We start from the raw sequence: 14,605 nt of genomic DNA, 5'->3' as shown, positions 1-14,605 counted from the left end.
TATAGCTTTTAATATGCAACTAAGAACTTTATAACCCAAATCTTTCATTTCTTTCAGTCTTTCAGATTTTTGGAGAATGTAAGTTCAAAGCAGCTATAAATAAGCTTACACACAAAATGTGATTTTTGTAGATTGGATCATAAACATTAAGATATTAGATGCACCCATATTAATCACAGATTGTATCCACAATGTCTAATGGTAATGGTAAAAAACAGGTCTCATCATTCCTCGACATCATTTTTTGTATCACCATGACCAAATGACAAACGTAGACATGATTAAAAAAAGAAAAAAACCCACTCAGACACCAAACAATTTCTGTTGCATTCTAAATCACTTTAAAAATTCTGCCATAGTTTCTGCTAAGAAGAGCAAATATTCTGTTAGATCAGTGATGACGCATTACTGTTTTGCGACTGTAGGAGCCAGAGCTACTTGGTTGTATTGTCTATCAAAGATAACATAGAACTGACGGAGGAAAACATCACCCAAGATCCACAGTTGTTGAGAGCCACCATTTCCAAAGCCAGCCCGGCAGCCATACTTAGTCTGGGAGAAGAAAAAGGATCAGTAAAACATTTCATGTAGAACAGGGGCATCCCAAAACTCCGAAGTATAAAACGTTCCTTCTAACATCAAGTGTACTCACCTGTGACACATAAGCAGAGGGAGGGACGGTGAAACTTTTCCCGTTAAGATTGAAAGTCACAGAGGGCATGCTGTCAATTTTGTTGCAGTCCACGTTGGCCTGTGGTATTTAAAATGATGTATTAATGTAGGTAGAGTAACAAATAGGGGCAAAAGTCAATCACCCTGGTCACTTACATCTCCATATTCATCCATGGTGGCACCAATCTTAGAGACAACGTTATTGAAATCAGTGCTGGGAACCACGATGAGGGACGTCCCTGTGTCAAGGATAGCCTGGCAACCACCGGCACAACCAGCAGCTCCCCCATTAATAGTAACACTGGAAAAAAAGCACTTTGGTAAAAACTAGCCCAGTTGATTTATCTGTTGTTTGCTGCCTTTAAAGTAAGGGTTTATTAATCAGTCCACCCTAAGTCTCTTACCTGTCCATTTTAACCTGCCAGTAGGTTTCAGATGACAGAGGGACCCACGTTATGCTTCCACTGTAGTAGGAGCTGTCCGTTTCACCAAAAAGGACAAAACTGCCAGCGTCATCGCTGTTGGAATGAAGAAAATAAGACTCAGTATTGGAGTTGACAAACATGTTCATGATTAAGGAAGGCTCTGAGGAAATGACAGAAAAATACAATCTAACTTCTTGCTCAGGTAGACAGAGAAGAGTTTCTGGGAGACCAGGTTCTGATTCATCATGTTGTCAAAGACAGGTGTGGCTCTAGATGCTGAGATGGAAGGGAAGGCCAGGCCCAGGATGCCATCAGCCTGCATGGTGGCCATGAAAGGAGCCTCAGTTGTGCTCAGCCCAAAGATCTGATTGGGCACGGTGATCCCACCAACCTGAGACATGAGAGGTGAGTAGAGCATCACTGGTTACGTTACAATGTTTTTGTAACTTTTCCAACTGCCACTGCATGTCACGCTTTCATTAGCAACTGCTTTCTGTGTCCACAGTAACAGATTAAGAATTATAGTATTTACTTGGATTTGATGGTAAGCCATACCAAATGATCATTTCTTGTTTACTTACCGTTAGAGTGTCATATCCAAGATTACCAGTCATACTACCAGTGCCATACTGAATAGAAACGGACTGAGAGGCCCACTTGAAAGTACTGGAGGACTGAGGGTGGAACTGGGCATGGTTCTCTGAGAAAAATAATGCAACATACTACACTTACATGTTCTCTGTACCTTAATGATTAAGTTTTATACCATTGATGTAACCAAAGGATAAAAGGAAGTAACCTTCCTCACCAACAGCACTCACACACATAAGGAGGAGTTGAGATCTACATCGGTCAGCTTTTTAAGTGCTATTTGTTATAAATGCCTTTATAAATGCCTTATAAATTCCTCAGATGGTATGTTTTATAGTATGATTTAGATTATATGTGTTTCACTGTTTAGTCTACTTTTAAAGTTATTGTTAGAATAAATCCACTTGATAGTACAAGCTAGTATGACTGAGAAACCTGCTTCATGTCAGAGATTTTTATCTCATTTTGTCTCAGTCTCTCATTAATAATCTCTGTCGTAGCTCGCCAGAGTGGCAATAGTTTTGCTAGGCGCCTATAACTCATAGTTACCTTATCTGCCTTCATTTATTTGACATTATGATTAATCTGTTGTTGCAACCGCATTTGAGCTTTCTTGGTTTTTATCCATTTTTATTATATTTTAAACATCATCTCATTTCGCAGTCAACCACTTCTGCTTGAATAAAGTTCATGACTTGTTTCAGATCCTAATTATTACAAATTTAAACTCGCAATGCTATTTGGGAAATTCCACCAGTCACCCTAAATTATCATCAGTAATATTTATAATTGTTATACATTAGATTATTTCAAATGCAGTCATCAGGAATGATAAATATCCACAAAATTCAGCACTCACTGCAGGCTTCGCTGGAGCAGTAAATGGAAGGCACCCACAGGTTGGAAGAGCCCGTATCAAAGACCACTTTGAAACTCTGAGGTGGAGTCCCGAGAGAGATGACACCATAATAAGCCAACTGTAGAAACAAAACATGGATATATAACTTTCCTATAAGGGACAGAGTCTATTAAAGCTTTTCATTCAGCATAGTTAAACCATAGCTTGTCTTTGCATGTATTGTATGTACTCATCATGTAATTTCCTCTGGATAAAAGCATCTGACAAATGAATAAATGTAAATGTAAAACTTTTCATGCACTTGCTTTTCATCTAAGAAAAATCACTGCATATATTTGGCATGTCAACAGGTATTGCACTATTGTGATGGATGAAATTTTAAACCACTACAAGAGCTAATCAAGGAGAGTTTCATTAGTTTGCATGAATTCTAGCACACTCACGTCAGCATCATTGGTCATCATCTCTTTACCACTCAGCATGAACTTAACCATGGGGCTGTATGGAAATTTCTTCCTGTACTCTTCCCACAAACCCCTTTCTTTCAGCATTTCTCGGGCTGTTTTGCCTCTTATTAGAGGAATCCTGCAGCAGAAGAGATGAAGAGAAAAAGAAGTTTTTATTAGACTCGGTCAGAATGGAGCCAAAATCATCAGCATTCATGACACACTGGCTGGCAAACACTTTTCATGAGCAGAAAACACCTCCAATATGACAATGTCCTTTCTGGGGAAGTGATTACTTACCTTATGCATTCAGCAAGTGCCAACAAAGCACAGAGGACGATTGTGCACTTCATTCTTGCAGCTCAGAGTTGTTCAGTCAGACTGGAACAGTTGTAGAGAGCATCCCAAGACCCTTGCATTTTAAATACTAGAGTGCCTTTTGTTCCTTTCTATGTAAACCCTTATCAATGGGATAAAATGGCAGATGAGGTCAGAGTGTAAATAACCATCTGAAACACTGCCATCATAAGTTTCCCAACAGTGTTGTTGATATCTTGCCACAAAGGCTTTGGATTGTAAACACTGACTGAATACTTTCTTTCTTTCTTTCTCTGTGTAAAAGTCTGCGTACTGGATCATGTTTACATTTGATATGTGCTACAATTCATATCCAGTGCCAAGCAATCTCATTTGCTTAAGGTGAAGCCATCTCACGCAAAACTGAAGAACTATCAGAGAACTCACCAGAGAATGCTGTGACGTACATCACATTCATGGGAATCATCAGTGGAAACTTTCGTACATAACAAATGAGTAATATAAATAGAAAAATCCTGCTTTTTAAAGATCTTTTTCTTGCTAACAAAAAACCTGAAATATTTGTGGATGAAAAATGCAACCCATTATTGGATACTCTTGTAGTGAGTTTCATAAAGCTATCCTCAAACACATACACACTCACTGCAATATGCAGAAATCAACACTTTCTCACACACATGCACATACAAGTCTGGAAAGTAAACAGTAAAACAAGTAAAATAGTTTTAATAGTTTTATTAACTATCTCCAGATGCTGACATTCGACAAAGACCTGAAGAGCTTTTTGGTGTTAAGTTACCCTCCATACATCCCCGAGGGGAAATTCGGACTCTGCATTTAACCCAGTCAAGCTGTGAGCACGCACATACCCGGAGCAGTAGGCAACCAGGTCACAGGCTGCAGCGCCCAGGGAGCAGTTGAGTTAGGTGCCTTGCTGTGGATTTTTTTTTTCCTGCTGGTCTTGGGAATCGAACCGGCACCCTTTCTTTTACAAGCTTCTCTAACCTTTAGGCCACGGGTTGCTACAAAAGCAAATGCATGCGTTAGCCGGGAATCGAACCCGGGTCAACTGCTTGGAAGGCAGCTATGCTAACCACTATACCACCAACGCTCACTTTTGTCCTTTATATGTTAGCAACAATGGTCCCTTTTATTGGCTATATGTTTTCATCATTAGTCCACAAAGCAGGACCTTTCAAAGTCAGAAATGTTTCTTTGAGGTGTATCAGTGAATCTTTCTGAGTTTCTTGTTGAGATTTGTGCTTTGAAGAGATCATGCTATTATGATTGACACCCATTTAATGAAAACAACTTTTTGATTTGATGTGCATTTTTTTTTGTAGTAATGTCTGACCTCCGTTAAACTAAATGAAGAATGGAAACTGTCTGCTCACAACCAGAGTTATTATAGTTAACGAAAACTAAGACTAAAACTAAAACTAGCAAAAATAATTTCGTTAACTGAATTTCGTTGACTGAAATAAAAATAGGCGACAGTTTTCAAAAAGACAAAAACTAAATAAAAACTGCAATGAATAATGCAACATGAACTGAAACAAAATATAATCTCAGGTAAAATCATCTTTATTTTCCTATTTGTCACGTTTCGTTTTCTTTATTCCTTTTTCAGCTTCTATAAATCAAGGTTTTCCTCATAATACATGAAAAACTAAAACTAATTAAAAACAAAACTAAAACTAGTCTATTCCTCAAAATAAAACTAAAACTGTTTCTGCACTTGTAAAAAACTAACTAAAACTAAACTGAAATCAAAGACCAAACTAAATGACTAAATAAAAATAAAAACTAATGAAAATTTCAAAACTCACAGCCCCTGGTGTAGTCATTCTCAGGGGAAATACTGCAAGTGTCCAAGTTTTATTTGTATTTAGTCATAGTTGACATTAAATATGCTAGACCATCTTGTACGTAATATTTTCATTATTCTACTCATATTTGAAACAACTTCTGAAAAGTATTCCTTGCTTGTAACATTCAAGTTTTCGTTAAACAATAGATTTACAAACATGTTACATGTTAAGAAGATTAAATATACATAAAATTAAAACCCCACATAGACCATTTTTGTTTAATCATAATTGACACTTTTCATGTCATTATGTAAAAGCTTTATGGTAAAGACATCAAAACTGGCATGAGGGGCTGTAATATGGAGCTCTGCATACTCGCCAGAGAAACTTCCATCCACACATACAAAAGACAAGTCCCTGTATGGTACATACAAACTGATATGAAAGCTACTGCTCATGAATAGTGCATCAGCCAACTGTTTGCTTGTGCTAAATGTAAAATGATATGGAATGAAGGAAAGATGGTTACTGGAAGATAATTAAGATAAACAGAGGATACATAACAGATGTTGCTGTGGACATTTTTTTCTTCCCTATGTATGTTGGCTTACATAGCATAATTTTCATAATACATTATTGCAGCTGTAGGTCACTACAGGTCCCCACTTCCACTGATTTGTATGGATGAATGTTGGTGTGTGTAATAAGCATACACCGCTCAATAGTACAGCATCTCATTCCAGTCTTAATATCTGAACTATATATGTATTATGATAACTGCTTTACCTCATTTGTATGTGTTGTCCTCTGTGTTCTGGACACATTATTTTGTGACAAAATAAAAGTTAAATGTGTAATCTTAACTTTCCTTCGTCGCCTTCTGTACGCAGGCAGGAATAAGAAAAGGCTGTCTCACAGGAATGTTCCTCAGGGGTCTAGTTTTGAATATTCATTCCGTACCATTCATTAATTATTGCCAGTTTTTTTTTTTTTTCACATAGAAATATGTGGGTGCTAGAATTGGAAATAATGATAAAATAAGGATGGAGTTCAGAAATTTCTTCCAAAGCTGTGGTATGCGTTTTGATTAATTTAACGATATAATGTGTGTGTGTGTGTGTGTGTGTGTGTGTGTGTGTGTGTTGTAGCTGAGTGTGATACCTTATAAAAGGGGTGATCCCTTCCTGAGAGATATTATTTTTAAAATAATACATTTTAAAAGTCTTTACTTTTATTTGTCCAAATGATTTTAGAACAAAGTTGTTGCAACACCCTTAATGATGCAATGTCACTGACAATTCATTACGGGGGCATTTTATGACGAAACGTCTGCTACATATCAACAGAGGAGAGAACGAATGAGAAAATGATGTGTTGCTGCATTCACAGGACATTTAGAAATGGCTGACTTTGATTTTGGCAGTGAGTTCAACTTCTTCAAGTTCATTCCTCATGACATCCTGATAGATGAAGCCAAAGAGCTGCTGCCTCATGACAAATCGACCATCTTCTGTGAGGTAAACCTCAGTTTGACCACCACTAGGCTGACCATGGATAAAGTGAGAGCTCTGGGCTACTTCTGATGCTCACCACCATAAATTATAGACCTGAGAAAGCTGGGAATTTTCTCCTATGACAGTTAATACAAGAAACCAGATGGAGAACTGGTCTTAAATCTTTTGAGAGTTCTCACATGTTTCTTTTGTCTGTAACTTTCAGATAAAGATGTTTGTGCATTGTTAGGTCACAATGTTCTCGCTTTGGTATCAGAAAGAGGAAAAGCCGATAAGATTTTCATTGGAAGTGCTCTGTATTCCAGCAATGTTCTATCCATGGCTGAATGCCTGTAATATCACTCTTTGACGTCAGGGGGCGCTCCCGGTGCTGCACTGATTTTCCCCTGGCGAGTGATACTATTATCAGTTTGCTTTCACACCTGGAACAGCCTAAGTATTCTTTAAAATCAGCTATTGTTACAAGTAAGTTATTGATTTAATTTACTCCTGACAACCTAAATAGTGTACTAAAAGGCATATCAGGTGCCAATTATAAACTTTTATTTAGGTGGTTTGATTTTTCAAATTTGCAGATGAATATTTGTTTCTAATTGATATTAATAGCTTTGCTAAGAGGGAGCACATGAGCATATACAAGAACATGACAACAACACAATAAAATAGTAAAGCTCTGGATCATAAGACTTATTTTCGCTTTTTGGCTTATGACTGCCACTGAACGTGAATGTATCTGAACAAAACAGCACAAGCACAGGGAAGGTTTATCAGTATCTAATAGTGATTGATTAGTCTGGCTTATTGTTTCTTTAGAGTAGACAACTGTGGCACAAGACTCTGGCAAACGTGACATTAATATGAATAAGCTTCTTGATTAAACCTTTGTGATTATAAATATTGAATATGAGTGATTAATTAGGACTATGTTGCGCACTTATCTAGGTGAGCTTGATGTACTATCAAAGGTTCCCAAGTCCACACTAGTTGGTGAAATTGCAGACCATAATTGGTGAAGTTGGGGATCATAGTTCACTGACTTCTCTGTGAGGGTTGCTGGACAGAAGATCCAGCTCCCCAAAGCAATTCTTGCAGGTAAGGCTCTTGTGCATGCACACAGACATGCATGGCTCCTTAACTGCAATGCCAACTGCCATAGGTTTGTGTAAGGTCAAGCTAACTCCGCCCAGCAGCAAAAGCAGCAGTTTTATCAAACCTGTTTTAAAAATTGTCATTCGAACACTGTCTACATGTCTTTGGTGTATTATAAAGAAAATTGCAAACAAATGCCAGCTTGCACCAAAATACTGCATTTATTACTGTTTAGCGGAGAATGTGAACTTGAAGCTAATAATGTACTTGACTGCTGTGTTAGTAAACACCAAAATGAATACCATACCTTTCTCTCCTGCAGCTCACTCCCCAGTATTCAGTGTCATGTTTCAGTACAGCATGATGTAGAACAATCTTGTAAGTTGACTCACCAGAGTAGATATGATGTCATGTGTTATCTTATAACCATAGCAAAGCTTCTTTACGGTTAAAACAAATTTTATTTGCGATGATGCACATGTAGCAGTCACTTTAAATTTTCTCTTTGTTTGCTATTGGTTTGTCTGTGTCCTTTGAACTAAAACACAATGGTTGATTTTGAATATTTTCTGTTTCTTTGTTCTCTGCCGTAGAAGCACACTGAGGTAAAAGACAATGCATCACATGTTTTTAACGAAATTATGCTGATTTTCTTTACACCGGTAGAACACTCAGTTTAGAAATAATGTCATGGCGCCTCCCTTTCGCTGCTGAAAGAAAGGTGACAACATGCTTTCAGCTCTTCAAGTAATATCTTATGTTTCAAAATAATGAATTTGTATGTGAAAAGTCACCACCTTTTTGTATTAACAAAATATGCAGTTCTGTTTGGTTACCATTTCTTTTTAGCTAGCAAAGACTGTAGTGGACAACAGGACTATGGAAATTAGATAAAGTGAAAATTTCACATCTAAGGATCAAAGAAATTCTGTTTCTTCAGTCCTCTCAGTACCTGAATCCAGGATGCAAAGATGTCCTCTCTGATGTCATCCTGACATTTACTGAAATAAAGTTCATTTGACTTTGATTTCATACTATTTTACAATGAATGAGTTCTTTATTATTATTATTAATATTATTATTATTATTTTTAATATTATTATTATTATTATTAATTTGCTAAGAAAATCATGCCATTGATTCATCTAACCCTTCACCATCTGGATGCGTTCTTGTCATCAGCCCTCTCTGATTGGTGAACTGCAATGTAACTTTCTGTCATCAACCTTTTGTGGTCAGTGGACTGCACTATGCCCTCTCACACTAGCATCTAACTGAGATGTCCAACATTTGTTGTTTGCATTAAGGGAGAAAATGCCATCTAGGTCATTTAAAACACCTCATTGTGCCTGAATAAATAAACCCATAAATCATATTCTCATTTAAAATCATTTGAGGTTCAAGAAATTAGTGCATACCCTTCCCACCTCTTCTCAGTAGCTGGCTGTGAACTTGGTTTTGTATCCATGAACTGGTGATGCCGAGATCAAAATAAGGGCATTTATTTGTTCATTTTTTCACGCAGTTGGACATCCTTCATGACCTTAACATTTTAACCTTACCATAACATAACACTGAATATCTTATCATTCTTCCCCAATCACTGTTACTGCATTCCTTCCCATGTGACAAATCTATGTCCCTCAACAATTCTGATTAAATTTTCTCTCAGGCTCTGTCCATGAACCTTCTCTAACACTTTCAGGTGTATGAAGTGACAGAAAAGGGTCAATGAATCACAGAGAACATTTTATAAGCAGTCTCTTTTAATTGTAAAAAAAAAAAGGCTTTATATAACCATTAAAAGGAAGGTCACACACCCAAATATGCAACATCACTGCAAGACTTAGACTGTCCTCTCAGCAGGAACAAGAGTGAAGAAAACTGAGTCTGACAAGGTTTAAGGCTAAAATAGATATGGATATAAAAATAATAATTAAAAAACAATATATATTTAAAAAAACAAGGCTTCATTTTTTCTTTGGCGACTGACGTGTATCAGGAGGATTTTGAGGCTGTTCAGTTGTTCGAATCATCTCCAATGTCACTGCTGATACTTATTATTCTCAACAAATTTCCCCATTGGTTTTGATAATATGTAATCTTTTGCTGTTATGTTACATATAAACTAACTTTTTTTTTCTTTACAAACATTTTTAAAGAAAAGGTCATATATGGCAAACTAAAAAGTACTTTCAGAAACCACCATTTTACGAGTGACAGGAGCTCATAATAGTTTCCCCTCATTCCAGCTGTACTGTAACTATCTTATAAATAGTTCATAAATACATAAATCTTACATTGTAAAAATTATTGTACGTAATATCTGACATATTTGTCTGTTACAATTACTTCATAATTATTTAACAGCGATTTTTTTGACGTGATCGCGGTTTCTTTGCTAAAGCTTTTTTTAAAGCTTCTTTTTAATGAGATAGGTCAAAGCAGGAGCACATTTTTGTTTGCATCCATCAAACACGTTTCCAATGCGCGCATGCACTCTGTAGCGCGACAGGACAGTAGCTATCCTATCAGAGGACGCCCGCCTGCATTGATTTACATGCTGTCTTCAAATGCTTATTGTAAGATCCTATTTCCGAGTTCAGAAATCATAATTACTGTGCAATTTGTCACGCATACAAGTCCGTGGCTCGAAATCTAGCACAAATAAGGATGCAGCTTTGAAAAATGGACGACCTGTCAAAAACATTGTTTTTTATAGCTGATGTTTTCTCAAAAAAAAAAAAAATACAACGAAGCAGTCTTGGACAGAGACAGACTGAATAGGAGAGGATGCGCATCAGGTGTCCCTAGTGGAAATTCCAGTAGAAAACCAGTAGAAAATCCCAGTAGAAAACCAATAGAAAACCAATTGAAAACCAGTAGAAAACCAATAGCAATTCAACTGGTTCCCATTGGTTTTTATAGGGGAATTGAAACACTTTCAACTGGTTCCTACTGGAATGCCCAGTAGAACACCAGTAGAAAATCATTTAGAAACCAATAGAAATTTCTACTGGAATGTATTGGTCTGGTTCCAGTTGGGAAAAACTGATAGAAGCTACTGGTCTAAAATGGTTGAACTTGTCTCAGATGGTCTGTATTGGCTGAACTGGTTTCAAATGGTCTATTGGTTCTAGCGGCCGTTATAACGTATATAACTCAGTATACTGGGTTACCAATGGTGTCTGAAATGTTAATGTTGGTTCTTAAAGGCAACGGGTGGAACCTGGAATTATAGTGAATACATAACTGCATACGATTCATGTTCTAACCGTTTATGTCCACCACTCCCACAACACACACACCTCTGTATACTGTAACATACATACACCTTGGTAATAACAGTTTAACGGAGAATATTGAGAGAGGCAACAGGTAAATGTATAACAAACACACATACCTTTATTACACACAAGGAATTGAAATATAAATACAAAATTTAAATACAGAAAAATATAGGAATATAAAAATATGTATAAGTGATTGCGGCAAGTGACAAGTGTTGACAGTGTCACTTTGTGGGGTTCACACTGCTAAAATTTTTTCTGTGCTTTCTTGATGTCCATGATTTTTTCTGAGATATACTGCCCAATTTTACGGCTGCGCATAGCCACCTCAGATTCGGACACGCCTTTCTCCAGCAACCATGTCTTGAAAGAGTCTGTCATGTAGAAAAACAAAACAGAGTTGAGACAATATATGTAATTTCCACAGGGATAAACCCTAAGTCTTGCATCTTCCACAAAAATAAAATACCAACCTTTCACTGCCTGGTATTTTTCTGGCGTGAGGGGAGGTTTTGCAACGGCTCCTTGGGCTTTGAGCCGGTTGCAGACCTTGCCCTCAGTGGAACGGTTCAGCAGGACCTCTGACCCCCAGATGGCTACAGCTAGGTCCTTGCAGAACCGGGAGTCATTTTTAGCTCCCCTAATCCAGCTCCAGGTCCCTACTGGAATGTAGGCACCACCCCCAATGTGTGTCTAAGACAATAAAGAAAAATTGTTAGGGAAATTGCATTTATCCTATTTGCAATACTACTTGGTTCAATCGTCACAATTACTCTGAAAGTATTATGGTCACACAATGACACCGGGAAAGTACCGCTAATTACAGCAGAGTAATGAAATGTACCTTTCCTTCCGGACATTGCAGTATTGTCTCTTCACTTGTCCGTGAGGGGCTGGGCAGCACCGGTGCACCAAAGGATACTGAAAAAAATTAAACCTTTCAATTTTACTTAGTACACTTTAACAAAGTGAAATTGCAACAATGTTTTGTTGCAATTTTCATTCTTACTACCACAAAGATGGTAGTAGGAATGAAAATAATATGGTAGTTTCATATCAGTTATAATTGCATCATTTGAATGTTAGCTCACCCTCCAACGCTTCCCCTTGGAGCAGTGATCTTATCTTGTCCTGGATGGACCGTAAGTTGACACATTCTTCTTTGTGTTCGTCAAGTTCATGCTGTGTCTCCTCTTTTGCCTTCTCCAACTCTGCATATCTAAGGTTGCATAAAAATGGAGAAAAGACAAAAGAATTTTAACTCTGTGCTATAATGGTAAAGACCACTGCCATAACTGCACAACCACAATCCTACAGATGAGGAGAACATAATATTTTGTACATTTACCACTGGGAGCCACAACCAAAATCTATCAAAGGCAACAACTGTCCCAGTATTGACTCTTTATGTGCAAAGTACTTACTTATGTTGAAGAACACTGAGCTCCACTGCCAGTCGCTGTTTTTTCCTCTTCAGTTGCTGGTACCCTTGGAGCAATTCCTCATACACTTGCTGGGAGATCATGCCCCCTTCATCAGCGCCACCAGAATCCTAATTGTGAAGGAAAGATTTTAATGCGTCTCTCGAGATGTTTACTATATAGTAATAGTAGACTGTATTTATACTATAAACTATCTATACTTTATTTACTATATGAGACAATTAACAAACCGAAGCAGACAAAGTTTCCACACAAAGTGGATTTTTTCTTTTGGCGGCGACTTTTCTCCCCAGCACACTGGTGCCTGTTGTCTTAGCCTACAATTCAAGAAATGGGATTAGAAACTGCATTACTTTGCACTAGATCACTTATTCAGAGCGGTGGACTATGGCAAATTCTTCACTTTAAAACACCATCCATTTCTACGCTACTTCACAGGCCAAATATGATGAACTAAGCACAACATACGCTACTACTAAAAATATATAAATACAATACAGAATTTCTATTTTAAAAGCATACTTGGCCGGTCTTATTTGCCGCAGCCTCCAATCCAGCTCTGTCTTTCCTGGGGGGTGTCGCGCTTTCTGTCCTTATTTTCGGGACGGGAGCCCTCTTGCTCTCCAGACGCTGCCTTAGCGTGTTCTCTTTATCTGAATTATAAAAAACCCATGACCATGTTACACTCATTACCAGCAGCGGGCATACACGTACAATATAAATCATCCATCCATCATCATGCTTACCTGAAAGCAGCAAAACTTGGCCTTCGTAGTAGGCTCCGTCGTCCCTCCACAACACCGAGTACTTGGTCGTTTTGTCGAAATCATCGACGTTAGCTGGATCGAAATCCTTTATGTGGGAAACTAGAACAATATCCCGGTAGTTGTCCTCCAAGTATCTTACGAGAGCAAACATTTTCACTGTGACTTCACGACGGCAACTGTAAAGCTGTGTTTGTACCGGACGCAATGTGAAATACGCGGCTTTTGATCGCTTGCCTTCTCGCTACGTCACAGTGAGCGTTTGAATGCACCAATCAGATTACACATGAGGAGCTTGCCCGCGAAAGTTTTGTCTGGCGAAAGCCAATCATCTTCGAGTATGGTTAGAAACCACGCCCCATTCCCAGAAATCTCTTCAGGTAGGGTGGAGTTCAAGCTGATCGTGCAATCTGGTGAATTCAAAAATCCGTGTCTTTTCTTTTTGGGCAAGCGATCGAACTCGTTCGAGGACAGTGAAAACACAGCGAAGATTAGCATTATTAATTAATTACGTTAATTTAATTCAAGAAAATAACCGCATATGCAGATTCGGAAATACCTCATTCTAACTTTCTGTTTATGAAACGAGCTTTGCTGAAGCATTGTCACACGCATTTAACGTACAACACGATAGTATTAAATAAATTAATTCTTACCATCTATTGATGCCTTGCCTTGAGCTATGATTGTGCCATCCCCCTCTCAACGTCACACCTCGGCAACTCGAGTATCATAGAAAAGTTCGAGCGTCCCACTAGTAATTATGACTTTGTTCGAATAATCATGTGCTCAGAACTCCTAATTACGATATTTGCGATAGCACATGAAGGCCACAACAGTTGTGAAGTCAAGTCGCTTTTGAACGTTACAAATCCAAACAGAATTGTTCAGTATCGTGAGAAGCGGTGTTATACCTTTGAGAAATGCCCATAACATTAAACTGATACACGTTTGGTTTTCTCGGGAGTTCTCATTTAGTGTTAACTGTCCCGTTAGTCCTGTCAAAATGTGGGGAGTCTGCAAGCCCACCTGAGTCCAGCTAAACTACGATTGGGCAATCGGTCACTTGGGGACAAGAGGGTTAGAGGGATTGGACTATCAGCCTTCTGTCAAGCAAAAAATAGAATGGTTTACTTCATAGGCTGTGTACTTGTGTTATAACATTACCTAGGTCACATAACAGTGAAGTAACCAAAAGATGTGTCCTGGGATTCATTCAAAAGTTTAATTTGTTTGAAAAATAATAAATAAATATATTTTAATTTGACCGAAAAAGACAATTATATTGTTAATCGCAATTATGATACAATTAACTGTATATCAACATTTGAAACTGTTACAGCTCTAATATTAGTTTATGTTATCTGGAAAGTGTAACTGTAAA

The 14,605-nt window shown here is 37.8% G+C and overlaps 2 protein-coding genes and 1 non-coding gene across 3 annotated transcripts; all 3 read right to left on the bottom strand.

Moving 5' to 3' along the window:
* Positions 1–405: 405 nt before the first annotated feature.
* LOC115821395 (pepsin A-like) lies at positions 406–3,346 on the bottom strand. Its single transcript, XM_030785222.1, has 9 exons — positions 3,294–3,346; positions 2,991–3,132; positions 2,548–2,665; positions 1,679–1,797; positions 1,289–1,488; positions 1,077–1,190; positions 829–973; positions 653–751; positions 406–552 (listed from the first exon to the last, which is right to left on the bottom strand). Exons 1-9 carry the CDS (start codon positions 3,344–3,346, stop codon positions 406–408), a joined length of 1,137 nt encoding a protein of 378 aa, XP_030641082.1.
* Positions 3,347–4,350: 1,004 nt separating this feature from the next.
* Positions 4,351–4,422, bottom strand: trnag-ucc (transfer RNA glycine (anticodon UCC)). Its single transcript has one exon. It is a non-coding gene; the product is annotated as a tRNA-Gly (tRNA).
* Positions 4,423–11,261: 6,839 nt separating this feature from the next.
* On the bottom strand, positions 11,262–13,375 carry LOC115821394 (BEN domain-containing protein 5-like). The gene is made up of 7 exons (XM_030785221.1): positions 13,204–13,375; positions 12,980–13,110; positions 12,440–12,567; positions 12,107–12,234; positions 11,860–11,936; positions 11,489–11,708; positions 11,262–11,389 (listed from the first exon to the last, which is right to left on the bottom strand). The coding sequence occupies exons 1-7, from the start codon at positions 13,373–13,375 to the stop codon at positions 11,262–11,264; spliced, it is 984 nt and encodes a 327-aa protein (XP_030641081.1).
* Positions 13,376–14,605: the final 1,230 nt, after the last annotated feature.

The sequence above is a fragment of the Chanos chanos genome, chromosome 9 (genome assembly GCF_902362185.1).
Source record: "Chanos chanos chromosome 9, fChaCha1.1, whole genome shotgun sequence".
Taxonomy (NCBI): domain Eukaryota; kingdom Metazoa; phylum Chordata; class Actinopteri; order Gonorynchiformes; family Chanidae; genus Chanos; species Chanos chanos.
Note: the sequence above shows the minus strand (reverse complement) of the source record. Positions and strands in the feature narration are given on the sequence as shown.